Consider the following 20,709-nt stretch of genomic DNA (forward strand, 5'->3'; position numbering starts at 1 on the left):
ACAGAGTGAAGTAAGTCAGAAAGAGAAAGACAAATACCATATGCTAACACATATATATGGAATCTAAAGGAAAAAAACATGGTTCTGAAGAATCTAGGGCAGGACAGGAATAAAGACGCAGACGTAGAGAATGGACTCGAGGACACAGGAAAGGGGAAGGGTAAGCTGGGAAGAAGTGAGAGAGTGGCATTGACATATATATACACTACCAAATGTAAAATAGATAGCTAGTGGGAAGCAGCCGCATAGCACAGGGAGATCAGCTGGGTGCTTTGTGACCACCTAGAGGGGTGGGATAAGGAGGGTGGGAGGGAGACGCAAGAGGGAGGGGATATGGGGATATATGTACAGGTATAGTTGAGTCACTTTGTTATAAAGCAGATACTAACACAACAATGCAAAGCAATTATACTCCAATAAAGATGTTAAAAAAAAAAAGAAGCCATTGCTAGGAGGGAAAAACAAGTATCGTATATTAATGCATATATGTTGAACCTAGAAAAATGGTACAGATGAACCGGTTTTGCAGGGCAGAAATTGAGACACAGATGTAGAGAACAAACGTATGGACACCAAGGGGGGAAAGTGGTGGGGGGTTGGTATGATGAATTGGGAGATTGGGATTGACATATATACACTAATATGTATAACATGGATAACTAATAAGAACCTGCTGTATAAAAAAATAAATAAAATAAAATTCAAAAATTCCCCCCAAAATACGTATTTTATACAGGCTGGTCTCCTGCAGCAAACATCTCTTCTAATATAACTGGGCCATTTTTTACTCACTCAAACGTCTGTGTTTTCATGAGCTGTTTAGGAGGTCATAACATCCACCTTTCCTAAATTGTTTTCTTTTGTTACTTACTTGTTGGGCATCTTTCCCAGTTTCTGAGTTTTTCTGGAAGCAGAGGTTTTAACTAAGACTTTATTTTATTTTTTAACTTTTTATTGGAGTACAGTTGCTTTACAATGTTGTGTTAGTTTCTACTGTACAGCAAAGTGAATCAGCTATAAGTATACATATATCCCCCCTTTTTTGGATTTCCTTCCCATTTAGGTCACCACAGAGCACCGAGTAGACTTCCCTGTGCTATACAGTAGGTTCTCACTAGTTATCTATTTAATACATAATATCAATAGTGTATATATGTTAGTCCCAATTTCCCAATTCATCCCCCCTTCCCCCTTGGTATCCATACGTTTGTTCTCTATGTCTGTGTCTCTATTTCTGCTTTGTAAATAAGATCTTCTATACCAGTTTTTTCAGATTCCACATATATGCGTTAATATACGATATTTGTTTTTCTCTTTCTGACTTACTAATTTTTAAGTTTTCACTCACTGTCCTCTGTGAACTGTAGTTACAATTCCAATTAAAATCTTTGGATTCCTGGTTAATGATGCTAGATTCTCCTTCTCAGTAAATTTATCTTCCCAGATATCTAAGGACTATTAAGAAGAAGTGTGCACAAAATCCAATAGAAAAAAGGAAATGCAAACTTTCAAACCACAGGGACATTATTTGATAGAAAACTAGTCCCTTTTAGTCAAAATGTTAGAAATAAAATTTTTGCTTAAAAAAATAATAAAATAAAATACTGTTCAGTCGTGGAGTCTGGGAGAAAGGACCCCAGCCTCGGCCAGGACTTAAGTCTCAGGTTGGGTCTGGTTACTCCTCTGTAGGTCCCCGAGGATGCCTGAGAGATCCCACATGAAGCCATGAAGCCAGGACTCCACTGACCTCCACTCTCACTTTCATTCCCGCCCTCTGCCCTGCTGACTTTTTAAATTCCATAGACCTTAAGCTTGACCCACAGTTTTTATTTTTACATGTGAAGAGTGTACCCACCACTCTCTAATTACAACCCTAAATCCCTAGGGTATAAGCAGCTGAAAGGAAATGGTAACGAGTTCCTTACCTTCAAGGTCCTCCTGATAGATTACGATTTCTTTATCTCCCTCCCAGTGGACTGCTGCGGAGAGAAAGGTCAGTGCTGAATTTGACGTCCAGAAAGCGCTGGATTCCCAGAATCACCTTTATTTTTTGCAATACACGGGCCTCTCACTGCTGTGGCCTCTCCCGTTGCGGAGCACAGGCTCCGGACGCGCAGGCTCAGCGGCCATGGCTCACGCGCCCAGCCGCTCCGCGGCATGTGGGATCTTCCCGGACCGGGGCACGAACCCGTGTCCCCTGCATCGGCAGGTGGACTCTCAGCCACTGCACCACCAGGGAAGCCCCCAGAATCACCTTTGTATTACGATGACATCATTCGCACTACTCTGAGGTCCTCAGAGTTGATGTTTTGGAAGTGGTCTCAGAGATCCAGTGCTTCTTGGCTCTTTGTACTGGATTCAAAAGGCCACGCAGGGGGCCTCCCTGGTGGCGCAGTGGTTGAGAGTCTGCCTGCCGATGTGGGGGACGCGGGTTCGTGCCCCGGTCCGGGAAGATCCCACATGCCGCAGAGCGGCTGGGCCCGTGAGCCATGGCCGCTGAGCCTGCGTGTCCAGAGCCTGTGCTCCGAAGGCCACGCAGGTAAGGAAAATGCAGTGACCCACTTAAAACCATAATTAAGGGCCCAATCCCGTTAAGGAATCTGGGTCATGTGAAATTAAAATTCAGAAAGGGAGGGGCTTGGCTTCACCGCCTTCTGAGCCTCATCATGTGTTGAAATTACAACATCAGTGGACTAAGAAAAGTCTAATTCTGAACCAATTTAACTGGATTTCAGTGAAGAGCCTTAGGAAGATGAAGCACCTTCGTTTCAAGGTGTAAATGTCAGCCTGGCATCCCCACCCCTAACGTGACCTTGACGGCCATCGGAGCCCATGAGGCACAGCTGTGCTGTGCTCAGCTCTGAAGATGTTCTCGAGGCTCAGATACAAGATGGGGGGAAAAGAGAAAGAACAAATCACACAGAACTGCTGGAACTTGAAGTCTGCGCGCCCTACCTTGTAACGGTTTGAGGTCAAGGGGGTCGAGGGCAGCCACAGCCTCAGAGACTCTGGAAGGCCGGCTGATCCCTGCATTGTTGACAGCCCGCACGCGGAAGATGTAGGACCTTCCTTCAAAAAGTCCGGTTACGGGGTATTTACAGATCTTCACGGGGCGGTCATTGCACTGAACCCAACTGTCAGTTCCCACTTCACATCTTCAAATAAAAAATAAGAGTAGAGAATAACAACTATATCAGTCTAGTAAGTATAGAGAGCTGTATACATACATTACGCGCATATATTATATATATATAATTATATATATATATATATACACACAGTTATATATACACAGTTATAACAGGAGAACATCTCTCACTGGTAAAATGAATGCTGTCGAAATACTGATTTACACAAATAGTAGTATAAATAAACTTTAAAAGACAGAGCTGTCTAGGAAATGTGGTATATACACATATCGTCCCTGAGTCTTTCTAACTTACAGCTGAAGCTCAATTCCCCCCTTCAAAAACATTTAGTCAAAATCTCCTCCAAGGGTTATTTCAGATCTATCCCTGACAGTTCTCTTTCAATTTACACCACAAAATCTCTGGGTGCCCTAAGCTCCCTGGCACGTCTGCTGCCTAGAACCAGGAAATCAACGGTCCTTCACCCGGTGTCCCAAAGACGCATCTTTCTCCACCGGGACACAAAGTGAGTCCTCGCTGCGAGGCTGGCTCACCGTCTACTCCAATCACGTTAACATGTTTCTTTCTAGAACGCTTGTCATGAGGAATTTGGAAGTCTTTAGGAAATATTAAGTCCTGACCAGAAATCTGAAAATGTAGAAAAGATTGACCTCCATTTTTCCCAGGTTGAGAAATGTCAATACAGAAACTGCATGTCAAATTCCTGCTGGCATCCTCAGCCCGACGTCACCATGCCCAGGCCCTCGTCCTCGGAGGGGGGAACAGGGCTGAGCACAGACCTGCCGGCCGGAGCCCCATCCTAGCCCCAGGCTGGACCCTCAGCGGAGCCTGCAGGCTGGGCTCAGAGCAAGCCTGGAGAGGCAGGGTGGGATTTGATACTTGTACCAGTTACGCAAACTGAGCCTCAGCCAGCACACACGGAACCGCGTGTGGGTACACGAGGCCCCGCCTGGCAGGTGATATTTCCAATTACCCAGCCAGGAATGACTAATAACCACATAGTGAAGTTATCTATATCCCATCAAGAACGGCGTCACAAACTTGAGATCAGAGAAATACCTACACACCTCGTCCTGGGTAATACTCTTTTGAGGAACGTTTCCATCCCCAGAGGAATCAGTGGACACTCACCGATCAACAAAATAGCCGATGACCGGGCTCTCCTTGGTCGTGTTGGGTGGCTTCCAAGTTACGATGACATAATCCCGGTTTACATCGTGGCACTGCAGGTCCATGGGCGCGCCAGGGGCCCCCGTGACCAGGGGGTCAGCGTCTGGGGTGGGAGAGGAGAGGGGAGTCACGTGATCAGGGTCCTGGGTGCGGGGGGGACAGCTGAGGCCAGCTGACAACTTCTTCAAACTCAGTGAGCTATCTGCTTGCTCTCCTCCCCCGCCTAGTCCTCACGCCCTTGATGGACTGGTGACAAGAGACATACATGTACTGATGAGTCTTTAAACTCGAAACACTCTGTCCTCTAGGACACACTCAGTCTGTGATTTTCTGTAAACGAATCCAAGTTGAAGTTCACCTTCTGCTGATGGCATGTCATCACATAATGTCATGTCGTCCAAAACCGACCGATGTAATGATAATAACAATGGGGCCATTTGAACACCTGAGAGACAGTACCTTAGACACTTGTGTGTTTCAGAGTCCTCCGAAGGTCTGAGGACTTAGATTTTTTTTCCTGCAAGTCGTGAGCACACTTTGGGTCCGTACCCATGCATCCCTTCCACCGCCAATTATGGTCACAGTGCAATTACGTCTGTTTTCAACTGTTAATTACGGCGGCCCTGAAGGCCAACAGAGCCATTTAGAAAGTGAATACACTGCACATTTAATTTCCCCATGTAAAATGTGCATTTCTTCAGGACCTAGGGCAGCTGGACCTTCTTAGCAGTGTAAGCACTGTACACTTCCTTGTTCCCCTCTCCTCAGCATATTAAAAGCTAAGGATTTCTTCACACCAAGTCAAATATTGTCTCTCATATTCAAAGTCCTCAGAAAGTTGTCAGAACACTTAAACTCCCCATACGTGCATTATTTTCCTCCTGCTGGCTGCACAAGCAAGGCAATGTCAGCTACTGCTTTTACTGTGCTTTCATGGGGCAAAACACCTTGCTAGAAGGCACGCACGGAGAATGGAAGGCACATTTTAACGCCAACCAAATAAAAATGGTAACACTTTGTGGACGTGTCTAAAACCCCAGGGATCTAACGGAAATGGTTTGGAAAAAATAATATACTGACGGTGTCATTCCAGGCACATATAACCTGGAGCCCGAGGTGGGCATACAGGTGCAGGAGACACGGAGAACAGGGCAGGTAAGGCAGGGGTAGGGAATGGAGGGCAGAGTGGCCAGGGCCGCGGGGAGAGGAAGAGGGGCGTCCCGGTCAGGAAAGCAGCCGCCGGCCACCCAGAAGAGACTGGTGTCCCGGGGAGGGGCCGGCCAGGCCTCAGCCAGGAGGGGCCTCTATGCCCGAGGCCGCTGCACGAGCCAGGCCGGTGCAGGGTGAGGGCTCGGCTGGGGGGCACTCACTGCCCCGCACACAGGGCCGGGGCTTCGCAGGGGGCGAGCTCCTGCTTCCCAGAGAAGTGCCCAGGCCTCTGCACGCTACACCTTCCCTGGAGAAAGAGAGAGTATTTTCTTCCAAAACTGCTGTGAGAACTTTAGATTATATATACATATGTGAATATGTATGTGTGTGTGTACACATATATACACCTGTATGTATGTGTACACATATACATATATATAATATTATATATAATTTTATCCATTTTATACATCCCTTACATAAGAGTGTGTATATGTGACGTATACATCGACACACGTATGAATATGTACACCCACAAGCCTATATATGATAGGCATTTATAGATAATACACAAATATCTATGTTATACATATACATAAAGATAAATACACGTATATGTATAACATCAACCACTGTGCCTGGGATATCACGAGCTTTGTTTTCCTTTCCATGAGTGGGATGGGCAGGCTCTCATGGGCTGCTGGGAGGATGAAACATGACAACACGCGTGTCTCCTGGTGTAAGCGCCCCGGAGGTGTGGCCCCCGTGGTTACTGTCTTAAACACACATGTGACTGAAGTCAGTGGTCATGACAGTGTCAGTCCTTCCTGCCACGGCCCTGGCCCTGTCACAAGGCCTAAGCAGGGGGAGAGGGGAGGGAGGCCCAGGCGGCCCGGGAACGGGCCCTTCCACTCCGGACCCCACTCCCCGCGTGGATTTCCTCCAGAATCAGCAGTTCGGGGCTGTTCACTCCAAGGAGTCATCCTACGAATTCCAGCAATTTATCAGCGACAGGGACACAAAGCTCCGCCTCTGCTCCATCCCCAGTGACACCTGCTTATGTCGCGGATGTAATCGGGACGCGCCCAGGAAACACCTCCCGGCGGTCAGGCCATCTCTGGGGAGCAGCCTTGGGCTCCGTCTGGGCCCCGTCCCACCCCACCCGTAGCCTGCGCACCTCGGACAAACAGGTAGGCGCTGTGGTCGCTGACCCCTCCCCTGGACACGATCCTCAGGGTGTAGAGACCCTCGTCGTCCTTGTTGAGGTGACTGAAGGACAGCAAGGCCTGGCCGTCCCCAAAGAACATCTTTATCCACTTGGACTCCTTCAGCAGCACGTCTGGAAGACGATCAAGGGAGATGGGCTTCAGGGACACGCAGGGACCCGGGGCACACGCGGAGGACAGAAGTGCCCGCCAGTCTGACCCGGAGCACAAACACACACGTGGGGCTGGGGGGACCGGGACACGCGGGACAGGACAGAGGTCAGCACGCGGAGTGTGAAAGGCGGGACTCGTCTGCAAGGGGCCCTGCTGCGGCTTCGAAACGCACTTCACCCAGACGCTGACACCAGGAAGTCCCCCACCAGCGTTCCTTAGAAATTAATAATACAGTGCCAACAAACCAGTCAGAAGGCGACGAAACCAAAGAGGCAAATTTCGGGAGAAGAAACAAGGGAAGTGACGAAAAATACTCAACACTGGATATCAAGGAGACACAAAATAAAATCATGAGAAATTATTGTTCACCTACTGATTTGCCAACATCCGTAACTGGAAAGTGCAGAGAGGACAGCCTGTCAGGTGCAGCCTTGAACCTGCCTGTTCCATTCGAATTGGCCAAGACTATGAAACTGCGGGTCCCCAGAATCCCGGGCACTTCCTAGTCACGGGAACACCTTCTAAGATCCATGCCAACATCCTCTGGGAATGTTAGGAGAACGCTCCTCGAACCCATTTCATTTCCAGAAAGAGTAACTTAGAATCTTATAACTTAACTCTTAAAGTAGAATTGCAAAGGGGAAATTAATCTCCTTTGCCACCACAAAGAGGTTCTCTCCCTTCCTCTCTCCCTCCCGGACCATGAAGATCAGACACAACTATCCTATTCCAACCTAAGAGCACAAGCCCAGTGCCCTCGGATCCCAGCAGCGGACTCCCGGGGGTTGCAAGGTCACAGGCATCTCCTCTGCACCTGGGACGCGTACCTGTTCCTCTCCTCTGCGCTTGGGCCCAGGGGTCCCCCTCCCCCTCCGCCAGCTCAGAGCCCTTCTCATCTGTCAACGGCCTATTTTTTCTTTCCATAAAGCTCTCCATCATCACCGCAAACCTGCTTTCTTGGCTAACTTGAACAGTGCGCGGGGCCAGTGCCATGCGTTTGGCAAAATATCACAGCCTGTTCTGGGACACTCCTTACACTTCACAGAGGCTCTGCTTTACCATTTTGTGTATTTTCCCCAACTGGATTATAAACACCTCATGGCAGGAATGGCGTGTGACTCTGTGCTATTCTGCATTGGGTTAGGCCCTGAATAAACACAGGCAGGATGTTCTGTGACTGAATCCATAGGGAGCGACCTCCCTTAGAAGCAGCAGCCCGAGATGAAGCTTCCTTCCACAGTCTACCCACACACGCCACACACACACACGTCACACACACGTCACACACACACACACGCCACATACACACACCCCACATACACACACCACATCCACAGACACCACACACACACGCCACACATACTACACACACACACACGCCACACACACACACATCACACACACTACACACACACCACACATACACACACACACGCCACACACACTACACACACCACACACACACACGCCACACACACACACCACACACACACGCACCACACACCACACATACACACACCACATACACACACCACACACACACGTCACACACACTACACACACACACACCACACATACACACACACCACACACACCACACATACACACACACGGCACATACACACACACACACACACCACACATACACACACCACACACACACGTCACACACACTACACACACACACACACACCACACACACACACCACATACACACACCACACACACTACACACACACACCACACACACACGTCACACACACTACACACACACACACGTCACACACACTACACACACACCACACATACACACACACCACACACACACCACACATACACACACACACCACACACACACCACACACACTACACACACACACGCCACATACACACACACACCACACACACACACGTCACACACACTACACACACACACACACACACACCACACACACACACCACATACACACACCACACACACTACACACACACACCACACACACACGTCACACACACTACACACACACACACGTCACACACACTACACACACACCACACATACACACACACCACACACACACCACACATACACACACACACCACACACACACCACACACACTACACACACACACGCCACATACACACACACACCACACACACACACCACATACACACACCACACACACTACACACACACACCACACACACACGTCACACACACTACACACACACACACGTCACACACACTACACACACACCACACATACACACACACCACACACACACCACACATACACACACACACCACACACACACTATACACACACACGCCACATACACACACACACCACACACACACACACGTCACACACACTACACACACACCACACATACACACACACCACACACACACCACACATACACACACCACACACACTACACACACACACCACACACACACGTCACACACACTACACACACACACACGTCACACACGCCACATACACACACCACATACACCACATACACACACGTCACACACACTACACACACACCACACACCACCACCACACACACACACACATCACACACACACACACACACCACACACACACACACCACACACACCACACACACAGAGACACACACACACCACACACACACACACACACACACATCACACACACACACACACACCACACAGCCGCACAGGGCAGCCCATGCTGGCTGGCGGAAGCAGTGGAGCAGGGCCCCGGGAATGGGGGTGGTCCCAGCCCTGCCACTTCCCGGAGGTCGGGGGTAGGGCGAGGAAGTTCCTTGTCTCAGCTGCCCACTTATGAGGGGGTTGACAACACTTCCCTCCCAAAGACCTGATGAAAATCAAGTGAGTTATCACACTCAGAATAGAGTCGGGACGCAACAAGCTCTAATAAATGGTAGCTCCTGCTTCAGCAGAGGAAAAACATAAAGACACAGACACCCCGCTCATTCCTCCTAATCTCACGGAGACCCTCTTTATGGAGGTATAACAACCCCCCATGACTCATCTACCTCCAGGCCTCCCTGCTAAACCCATTCCCAGGGAAGTTCAAGGTCAGCGCAGGTCCAAGCTGCCCCAGGCTCGCCTGCTCTGCTGCCCGCAGCTGTCACGGAGGTGGAGAAAGCGCCAGGTCACCATCACCCCAGTGAGGTCGGGGTCCGAGCCCAAGCACGGCGGGTGTGGGCGCAGAGCGTGCAAGAGGCCGCGACACTCACCGTCCCGGTACCACTCGGCCCGCGGCTGCACCCGCTTCAGGTCCGGCGTCACCAGCAGCGTGCACTTGAGAGCCAGCGTCTCGCCTTCCCTCCGGAAGGTGACACCGAATTTCTCCAGAAACTGGACGTCGAAGTGCATGTGCGGGATCACGGAGGGCAGGGGCACTGCACGGGGCAGACGGCGCGGTCACACGGCGGGCCGGCTGGGCAAAGCAGGCCCCTCACCACCGCCTGCGCTCGCATCCTCACGGGCTGCGCTGTGGCCCGAGCGCCTGTGTCCCTCCCGTTCTCAGCTCGAAGCCCCGCCCCCCGGTGTGAAGATATTGGGGGTCGCCTTCGGGTGATTAGGCTGGATGAGGTCGTGGAGGTGGGAGGTGACCCGGGATGGGTCAGTGCCCTTGTAAGGAGAGGACGAGACCACAGCCCTTTCTCTCAGCTCTTCATGAGGACACGGCGTCCCACACCTGCTAGCTGGGACACGGTGTCCCCTCCCTGGTGGGCACCTCGACCTCGGACCTCCAGCCTCCAGAACTGAGGGAAGTAACTGTGTGATGTTCAAGACCCAGGTGAGCTGTTTGTTATGGTGCCCGAGCTGACTCAGCCACTCCTGAAGAATCAGAAAACCAGTGTGGAGTGGAATCTGGTCATTTGTGCCAAAGGAGGATGGAAGGCAGAGTGAGCAGGGGGTGCGTGCTCTGAGCCACGTGCAAAGCGTAAAGGGTTTAAATCCTGCATCAGCCCCAAGATGTGTGAGCCCCTGAATCTATGGCAGCGACGGTCAGCACATCGACCCCAGTCAGGAGAAAGGGCCTTTTGCAACACAGTTTGAAAAGAGATCTGATGCTTAGGAAATATTTTTCAATGATATGCTATGTCAGTACACATTTTTCTGCACAAAGAAGGAACAGAATCAACTTACCTCTGATCGGGAGCCCCACAGAATGCAACGGCTCCTCGTCACCTCGGAATCCTGCAAGACAGTCCGGCGATCACGGCAGAGAAAGAGGACAGAAGGTGGGGAGACAGCGCCCCATCCCCGCAAGACGGCAGACTCACTTCTCACCACCACCGCCGCATTGGTGGACGCCTGTCCGTGCACGTTTGTCGCCACTGCCGAGTAGGTCGCAGTATCGTCAAAGTCCACCCTTGGAGGGAAAAAAGCAAGACAGCGTCCTGAACGTGCTGTCGGGGGCCGGCCTGGTCTCTGAGAGTCAGCGACCCGAACTCGAGCACAGCCTTCCTCGACAGCAGCTCGTGGGACCTGGACCCCTGGTTCGTGAGTGATTTGTTTGAGAGCAGTGCCAGCTGTGCCCTCGGAGTGAGGTATTAACTACAGACACGGGTGACGTCTGATCCCATACGATGCCTTGGCTTTGGCTTTGCGGGGGAAGACGGTGTACTAGCACTTCCGGAAATGCTGAACTGCACTCTCAGAGAGAAGCTTGTATTCCCTCTGGTTCTGTTTGTCTACCTGCAGCATCCGTGGTTTTATCTTGTCAATGGGCAGCTCCAATGGCCTCAACCTCCAGGAGAATCAACCCCACCTCCCTCCCCACCAGGGGTTCCCTGCGCAGACCCCCAAAGCAGTGGGATTGCCCAGACAGGAAGCACCCACTCATGGGCGTAACAAAGGTGCCTGGACTGGACCCACCTGAGGCCTCCGGGCCCGGAGCGTCGTGAGGGACGCATGTCCACCTCCGGGAAGGACAATGGCCCAGGGACCGCGGAGCCCAGTTTCTCAGGGGTGGGGCTCCTCAGCTCCCCACATCCATCCCACAGAAGCTGAAGCTTAGCTTCTGGCTATGAACTGTCTTCCCACCAGCTTCCCCCCAAAACTTGACGTGAGGACTCTTACTCAACTGACCCTCTGCTAGTTACTTTCCGTTGGCTACTCTGTATAAAAGTCTCAAGTGCCCAGCAAGACAGTACTATTACCCTATTCACTTGGAGAGAAAGTAGAGCCTTTAAGAAGTTGGGTAAACAAGGTCCACAAAACTCTGAACTCTGCAGGTTTCTGGGCCTTCTGCCATCTCTCCAGGCATGGGCATCACAGGCACAGTGACAAAAACACAGAAAAAGTTTACTCAGACTTCACGTTTAGATGCTTTAAGCATCCAGCGACCCAGAGACAAACCCGTTCTTTGGAAGTCCTTCGTCATCTTATTGTATTTTCTATTCCACTTGGAGCTGAAAATAGTTTCTTTGACCAAAACATACAGTGTCTCCAAGAAACGAGAGAGAACATTTCAGGGACCCACGCTGCCTGGGAAGAACCCCGTCCCTGCCTCGACGAGGTTCTAATCCAGTTCCACTGCGCCCGGTGATGCCACCTGGCCTCCTGTCACGGCCGCTGCTCAAGGGAGAGAGAGCCGCGACCGCAGATGTTCGAACCAGTGCATTACGTTCAGGCCCACCTTGGAGGGATACAGGCCAACCTCAAGGCCCCTCAACAAAACTGCAGTTCTAGCCTGAACGCATCACATTCCTTTGCCGTGCCATTTCCACGTACACTGCGGGTACAGCGTATCGCCAGGGGCAGAGTAAGAGTGACGGTACAACATGTAAAAATCCCGTAACCATAACACGGATGCTTTCCCCATCACTGGCCATTAACGTTCTCTGCTGATCTACACACATGCTGAGCACGCGCGCGCGCGCGCACACACACACACACACACACACACACACACACACACATTCACCCAACAAACAGGCCACAGCAGCTACCTCTGGGAACACGGCTAGGGCTGGGGGTCTAGGGACGAGTGGAGAATTTCTTCTCTTCCATAACCTTAGGCTTCGCTTGGATTTTTTTTAACCTTGCCCTTGGGTTATTTCTTCTAAACAATGAAACCACTGTGTTTTCATAAACGCATTCTTCAAACAGGAAGTATTCTTCTGGGATTAGCCCTATACCTCGCTCTACAAAGATCCCTCCCCACTAGCGGGACTCACCCTCCCTGCAGACCGGAGGGTTGGGCCGCCCACGGGCATGGGCTGGGGAGTCAGGCATGGGCTGGGGAGTCGGGAGCCAGAACAATGCAGGGGAGAGGCAAAGGCTCCTGTACAGACCTCCGCACCAAATCCCCCGACCTGGAGGCTGGGATGGAACCTGACTGTGACACAGACTCAGAAGTAGGAGCCGTAAGGCAAAAACAGACACCCCACCCAGAGCCGACAGACGGGGCAGCCCAGCACAGGAAGTGGCCCTCCCCCCGCTGGACCTGAACCAAGGCTGTCCCTGGGCCCAGCTGGTCAGCTTCGCTACCACTGCTGAGTGAGGAGGTTACTGGTGCCTGAAGCACGTCAAGTGCTCGAGAAGACCGTGTACAGACGTCACTCAGAGTGTGTCCATCCGTCACCATAAACCTGTTTCCGTCTTCTTCAATACCTCCCTCAAAGGCCTTTCTGGACGTTACTTAGTCTAGGTAGTCTCCAAACTGTGTCCCATGGTTTTTAAACCAAATCTCCCAAACGTGCTACCAATTTCTTCTTCAATATGAATTTCAGCAGTTTTTAAAACAACAGTAGCAACACACCCTGGACACACCACGTACTGGCCACTCACTGAAGCCCAGACACAGCTCTGTGCCGCGCGCAACGGCCCTCAGGCAGAGCTGCTCACGCCTTCCCTGCTTAACTGAATTACACTCTGAGATTTCAAGGTCAAACTTAATGTTCCCATTTGCGACCACTAATCGCTGTGAATCAGGACTTTTCTTCAATATTGTGCAATCAGAATAAAAGCCGGGGCAAAATTATGTTTACTCAGACTATTACAAGACTGCAGTCGTCAGCCGCAAGTTCTGATTTCAGGTCTGTGCCCTCGTCAGGCCAGCCTGATAAGTCTCATCTACTGACTTTTTAACAAATAAATAGTATGTATTTAAAACGTCTCAAATACGTTTATTGAATACCTACACTTTACTTGGGGGACACTGACGATTAAATAAAACAATGCATTTGAAAATACTCTGCAACTGTATAGTACTGTATGAACTGTGTATATTATTCATTGAAATGTATAGCTGAATTCTTGGACTGAAGTTCAAAAGAGGTTCCCTTTCCCTCCCCGGAGAAGGTCCTCTCCTTTGCCTTTACATTCCAATGAAACAGCACGGATTTCTAAGCGTTTTGAGAACTGCAGTGAATTGCTCTCCATCGTTTCTTAGCTGAGAACAGCTGGAGGAACCCAAGAAGGAGGTTTGTGACACAAAGAAGGGGCAGGAGAAGCCCCAGGCACCAAGCCCACCTGGACAGCGGCGTCTCCCGCCGGAGTCTGAGCTGCTCTTCAGTTGACTCACAGAATTAGGACCCCGGAGGCAGACGTACCTAACACTCTAGCGCCGATAGCCGGTCAGGTAACCAGTTAGCACTTGGCACTTAGCAGGAGGGACCAGGCTGGGGAAAAGGCGCCTTGGAGGCAGGATCTTGGTGCACCACACACGTGCACACCTGCTCACGTGCACCTATGCAGAAGAGAGGCTCCACGTGGTCGTCTGATTTGTAAAGAAGCCCATGCCCCCTAAAAACCTCCAGACCCACTGATTTACTACCACAGACCCCAGGCAGGGCGCACCCGGCTGAGGGAGGATGCAGGCGAGAGTTAGAACTTCCGGTTATGCTTACTCTTGTCTCGTTCTTTTTGCACATCTCTTTTGTAAATGTTTTACATTCTATAAAATACAGTAGAACATATACAGATTATAAATAAACACACGTGCATGTACTGGGGGAGGGCTCATATATATTTGTTGGCTGCTTTTGCAGGGGGTGGGCTGCAGGAAGCATGGCGCCTGGGGGCACCGGACAGAGGACACAGCAAGGGACCAGGCAGGCAGGACTTTGCAGATTCGGAGGAGACTGTGCCCAACTTAAAATTCTGTTCACAGGTCACTTGGAGACCCACATGCCTGACCACAGCCCAGGGGCCCCCAATCTTCCTCTCCTGCCCGACGCCACGCTAGGAGAAGCACTTTGCCAGCCCACAGAGTCTATTTCGAGCCTCTACTTCATGCTGTCAGAAATTGCAAGCGAGTGATTAAGGGGCAAACGGGTTTATTTTCTCTTTGGACCTCATCCCAGAATAGGCAGAGGTGGTATCCTTTGGTCTCAATTTTTACAAACTTCCGTGGGGCACATTTGCAGCCCAAAGTCTCCATCTGAAGTGCTCCCAAAACCACTCCAGGGGAGAAACTAATAACACTTCATCTATTTTAAAGAGGGGCAGGCAAACGTTTAAGTAGCACGTGAACTTCTCTTGTGTAGTCAGGCCCCATGTACTCAAACTCTAAGCGGTGTTAACACGGGATTTACAACTTAATTCAAAGTAGAATTTGAATATCAAAGTCTAAAAATAAAGTGTAAGAAGAGATTAGCCCTGGAGTCGCCCTGCGAGGAGTGGGGAGCGCAGAGAGGTGAGGTTAGAATAAAACACAAGATAGGATGTTCTAAGCACCTTTATAAAAACACGAGAGCAGCATGAAAATTCTTTGAAGAAACAGAACTCACCCTATGAGTCCCAAGAGAAAATCTTATGAGCATATAAAATCGTATGAATTACAGCTTAAATTCGAACAGTACCAAAGGGAACTAAGCTCTCTTTTTGGCACTTCAAGAATTCGGCGACAGTGGCCAAAGAATATTCATAGGAATAAATGTCACTCTTGTAACAGAAAGAGCTCATTCCCCAGCCAGTGGAGCAAAGGAGCCAACATATTCCTCACCACTTAGCCGGCCACAGGTCAGATGATGGTAACTCAGCAGTTTGGAATGAACAGCTGAGGTCAGCTGTAATTTGCGGGCTTCCCCCTGGCTCTTTTTTCTGAGGACTCTCTACATTTCATCTGTTAAGAATGTCCCAATGTGGGTAAGAATACTGAGAGAAAAGTTAGTCTCAAAAATTTCCTTGTCCCAAATTCCTTAACTCTTGGCAAGCTGAGGCAAACTCCAAGTAATAGATCTGAGGACACCTGGATATACTGGGGCCTCACTGATTTAGTTCTCATGGTTCAAAGCTTCTCTTATTCCCAGTACAAATTTAAAAGTTGCCAACGTAGTGTGAACAGGACTTTTTCACACTTGAGAAAGGGAATTCGTTTCTCTTTTCAAAACGATGACTAAAATTCAGCTTGCAAACAAACCAGTTGCTAGGGCATCCCAGGTTAGAAAAGAGTCACCCCACACACACACCAAATAAAAATACTCTTCAAAAGAAGGAAAGTTTCTCTTTCTAGATAGTATGGCTTACTGCCTGTGGAAATTTCTGGAAATTTTGGAAATTGAAGGAAAGTGGGATGCCTAGACCCCGCCCACTCTCAGCCTTCCGCACCTCAGCTGACGCAGGAGCCCCCAACCCTGGGGCTGATTCCGACCCCTCTTTTTCACTGACACCCACATCCAATCCATCAGCAAATCCTACTGCTCTAACTTCAAAATCGGTCCCCGCCCACCTCACTGGTTCCACCTCATCCACGGCGGTCCAAGCCCCACCATCTTTCTTGAATTTCGGCCAAGCTGTCCAAGTCTGCCCTACTATCCGTTCGCAGTCAGTGACCCTTTGGAAACACATCTTTCACTTCCCCTTTGCCCCCAGTAACAGCCTTGTGACGGTTACAGGGTCTGGGGTGATCTTCACGGCGCTGGTGACATCTCTACCCTTCTGTCCTATGACTGCCACCAACTGCTGCAGCCCTGGGGTCCTGAAGCTCCTTCTCGGAGCCTCCGCCCCACGCATCTGTCCCCTCCTCCATCCCCTTTGATGTCTTCTCCTCTAAGGCCTGCCTGGCCTCCCTTTAACACCACACCTGCCCCAGCCCCAGGCCATATGCCCCGACCCCTGCACCCAGCATCGTCACCCTGATCTACTGTATGATTCCCTTTTTATTACACTTAAGGCTTGCCGCCATGTTCTGGACCTCCAAGTCAGGAATCGAGGTTTTGGTCGCTTTAACACAAGTTCCTAGACTGTGTGGGGCACAGAATAGGTTCTCAATAAACAGTGCCAGTGGGGCCCATGGGGCCAGGGCCTCCAGCTTTTCTAAACACTCTCAAATTTACCTAGAGAAACAAGGCTATGACTCGACACAAATTTTAATCTTAACTGTAACCTGTTAGCCTCTGTCCTAATTAATCTGCATAATGTTACGATCTTTTTGTAAAAAATAAAAGCTGTGTATACAGAAAAGCAGAGAGTAAATGAACAGCGGAATCTCACTTTTGTGGAAAAAAAAAATCAAAACGTGCTTGTACGGTTCTACACGTGTGTTGTGTAAGGGAAACAGCAGTGCTGTAAGTACAGCAAAATACCGACCCTGGAGGTTGGAAATACGGATGAACTTTACCTTCTTTTAGTTATCTGTATTTACTGCATGTTTTCAATTTGCTACGAGAAGAAAATAAAGGTCATGTCTCCTTGAAGAGTTGAGCTTAGGAACCGTTGCCCAAACCTGCAGGAGATGCAGCCCGGCTGCTGAGCAGGCTGTGAGGGTGTCTGTGCGTTTCCCCGTGGCCCTCACACCTGGCACTGTCGTCCTTCCTTAGGCCATTTTCTCCTTTCGTTCCCAGAACAGGAGCCCCGCAGAACCAACCACTGAATCCACATCCCTCTGGCCTGACCCCAAGGAAACAAAGGGAAGCCTCTACCACCCATATTTAACTCAGAAACACCAGGAACGTCACGTGGAATCCAGATGTGGTGTGAGCTGCCCGCCGCTTCTGTGTTTGGGAGGCTGCTCACCTGGGCAGGTGCTGGGGCGCGGCCGTGCCCGCCAAGCCCTTACCTGTTGATCTCCAGCGTGTGCACCCCGTACTTGCTCTCAATCTTGTACTTTCCCGGCTCCCCTGCCTGGCAGATCAAGCTGCCGTCTTTATACCTGAAAGAGGGAAACACCTGTCTGAGCGTAAAGGCCGACTGGCTGTTTTGCACGTGTCCCCACCTTCCTGTTTCCCATCCCTCGCCGCCCCTTGTGGGCAGGCGCGCGCGCGCACACACACACACACACACACACACACACATGCAGCACACTTTCGCTCTGATTCACCACTCGGATCGCAGGACGGGAGCAGCTACGGGAAAGGCTCAGAGCCCACTCTCGGCTGTTTAAGGGGAGGGGGCTCTGGCAGGACTCAGACTACCTGGGCAGCCCTCAACCTGCATGGGACAGAGCGTGGGCCAAAGGTCCCCTGGAACTTGTCAGGAACTCTGGATACATCACTCCAAGGACAAACGTAGCCAGTTGGTTAGGCCCTGGCCCAGCCTCTGGAGGGAGGCCGCGGTGTAGCTGGAGTGCACGTGGAGAGACCCAACTGCTCTGCACCCTGCCTGGAGGAGGCTGGCCTCGGTGTCCCCCCAGGACAGCAGGGCCACGGCTTCCCCTAGGGCAAGGGTGGGCAGCTCTCAGCCTCCCCGGCCCACCTCGTGAGCAGCCAGAGGGCGGAGGCACTACTTTTCTGCTCTGCTGCTGAGAGCCCTAACCCAGGACGCACGTGAAAGCACGGTGTTGTGGCCAACGACAGACCCTGGGGACTCGGTACCAGCAAGTGGGAAAATAAATGAACATACAAGTGAGTTTTAGCAACGTACGTTGAAACTAAAAGTGTCGTCGGTGGGGCTTATTTAATTTTCAGCATCACGAGGCTCGAGGAACCCTCTCACTGTGGTTCCAGAGCCTTGGAGTTTAGGGTCTCCACTTACATGAGTAAAAGCGGAGCTGCAGGTAAACACAGGTCATTTCCGGGAACCTGGTTTTCAATAAAAGTCCTCTGGAAAATCATTTGGGTCAACTGCGCTAAAATGAAAACGCCTGCCTAGGATTTCCAGGGGCCTCTCCGTGTTTTCATGCACGCACTTCCTGGTGAGTTTCAAGAGCATCGGTCCCTGGAGTAGGTGCCGTGCGCTCCCTGCAGGTGCATCTTCTCCACCCGCTCAGGTGAGTCAAGGGCTGCAGATCCTTCAAAGGAAGAGCAGCGGGGCCTCCGCCCCTGGGAGGCGCCCCCACTCACCACTGCACCACGGGGGTTGGGAAGCCCTGCACGGTGAAGCACAGCTTGACAGACATCCGCTCCCAGATGGTGTGTGACCGGAGCTGCACCAGGATCTCGGGGGCTCTGTTCAGCCACTCCTCACGTAAGTGCCTCTCCCAGGCCAGACTGTCATCCACCTGCCCCGGGAAGCAGCGCGTCAGGGTGCCAGGGGCGCGAGGCTCCCGCCACCAGGCCCGCGGGCATCGTGCTGACGGCACAGCTGCACCCGGCACCCGCCCACCCCTACCGCGTGCTGCAGGGCGTATCTGTCCACGTGCTGCAAGGCGTATCTGTCCAGCTTGTCCCGCGCATGGGTGCGGGCCAGGTGCACGTCCTCCTCCAGCTGGGCCAGCTCGCTGAGGAAACGCTGCCGCTTGGCTTCCCCATAGGAAGCCACCAGTGACTGGTACCTGCAGAAGCCAAGACGCCACAGTATTCTCGGGACACGTGCAAAGGGCATGTGGTCACTGAGGGCCTGGGACCAGACACGCGGTCCCCGGGGACTTCCTAAGTGGGCTCGAGGAGAGGGTGGGAGAGAAGCTACTTCTGCTTCTTTTGCAAGCTCTCCTCTGTGCCGCGACTCACAGGACCCACTCGTTTTCCTTAGAGGCTGCCGTTTCTGAGTGAATTTAAGACTGAAGTGAAGCCTTCTGAACTAATAGATTCAGATTAAGAAATAAGTCTGTATTCTAGAAAAAGTAAAAGGATACAGTCAGCAGCTTCTTAATCTGTCGGGGCAGAGAAATGAGGGGCACCTCCTTTCTGGCCCGAGGGCCACCTCTGTGGGCTCCACAGGTTACATCCTGGCACTGCCTGGCCCAGCGGTGCGTCCAGCCAGCCTGTCACCCCTCCCCGGCCCCATCCCCTCCTTCACCACCGCGTTCCAGAGGCCCCAGCAGAGCCAGAGGCTTGCTGTTCCCTGGGCTGCCCGGGAAGGGAAAACGGCAGCATCACGTGTGCAGCCGGGGAGGCGGGGACCAGGTAGACGTGGCTCATAACGGTGGGGTGTCAGACTGGAGGACTTCCTGCTCTGTGTGGCCCAGCGGCGTGGGGAAAGCCGTCCTAGAACCCGGGCAGCTCCCCCCCATCCCCAACCTCTCCCGCAGCCCTGACTACCAGTTTGCGCTTCTCCAGACACAGCGCAAATCGCAGGCCTGGTGCCAGGTGTCCGGGAAGTTGGAGATTGAACACAGAGTTTCAGGAAACTCTGCAGCTTCTTCAGGCAGAACCGTGGAGACAGGAACTATAATAAAAGCTAAACCCCGAGCCAGTGTTGATTCAGCCTCGTCTTCACTTCCGACCAGCCCAGCCCAGCCCACACCTGCCTGCGTCCCCTCCCCGGACACACACCCACAATCTCCTCGCCCCTCCGGCCTTTCCCCACACCCTCTGCTCATGGTGATTCTCCACGGAGGAGAACAAGCGTCTAGGTTTTTAGGTACGGGTGCACACCCGTCACATCACCCTAATCTCAACTGCCCGGCTCCCCTTCGCTCTTGGAGCCACACGCACAGAAATGATTTTGTAGGTCCCGGTGGGAGAAACAGCGAGCGCTTTGCTAAGAGGGCTCGCAGGAACCGAG

General features: G+C 51.5%; 1 protein-coding gene across 4 annotated transcripts in view; it reads right to left on the minus strand.

The window, feature by feature from the left end:
* Positions 1–20,709, minus strand: part of MYOM2 (myomesin 2) — a 94,252-nt gene that overhangs the window by 51,236 nt on the left and 22,307 nt on the right. For 3 of the 4 annotated variants that reach the window (XM_060291635.1, XM_060291634.1, XM_030830234.2), the window contains 10 exons: positions 19,375–19,537; positions 19,107–19,264; positions 17,885–17,977; positions 11,160–11,248; positions 11,023–11,073; positions 10,104–10,268; positions 6,646–6,807; positions 4,281–4,422; positions 2,956–3,155; positions 1,926–1,979 (listed from right to left, as the gene is read on the minus strand). In XM_060291635.1, the coding sequence (XP_060147618.1) occupies positions 1,926–1,979; positions 2,956–3,155; positions 4,281–4,422; positions 6,646–6,807; positions 10,104–10,268; positions 11,023–11,073; positions 11,160–11,248; positions 17,885–17,977; positions 19,107–19,264; positions 19,375–19,537 (1,277 nt within the window). Of the gene's footprint in view, positions 1–1,925; positions 1,980–2,955; positions 3,156–4,280; positions 4,423–6,645; positions 6,808–10,103; positions 10,307–11,022; positions 11,074–11,159; positions 11,249–17,884; positions 17,978–19,106; positions 19,265–19,374; positions 19,538–20,709 lie in introns of those variants that run through there. The other variant, XM_060291636.1, reaches the window with a different exon arrangement.

The sequence above is a fragment of the Globicephala melas genome, chromosome 21 (genome assembly GCF_963455315.2).
Source record: "Globicephala melas chromosome 21, mGloMel1.2, whole genome shotgun sequence".
Lineage (NCBI taxonomy): Eukaryota > Metazoa > Chordata > Mammalia > Artiodactyla > Delphinidae > Globicephala > Globicephala melas.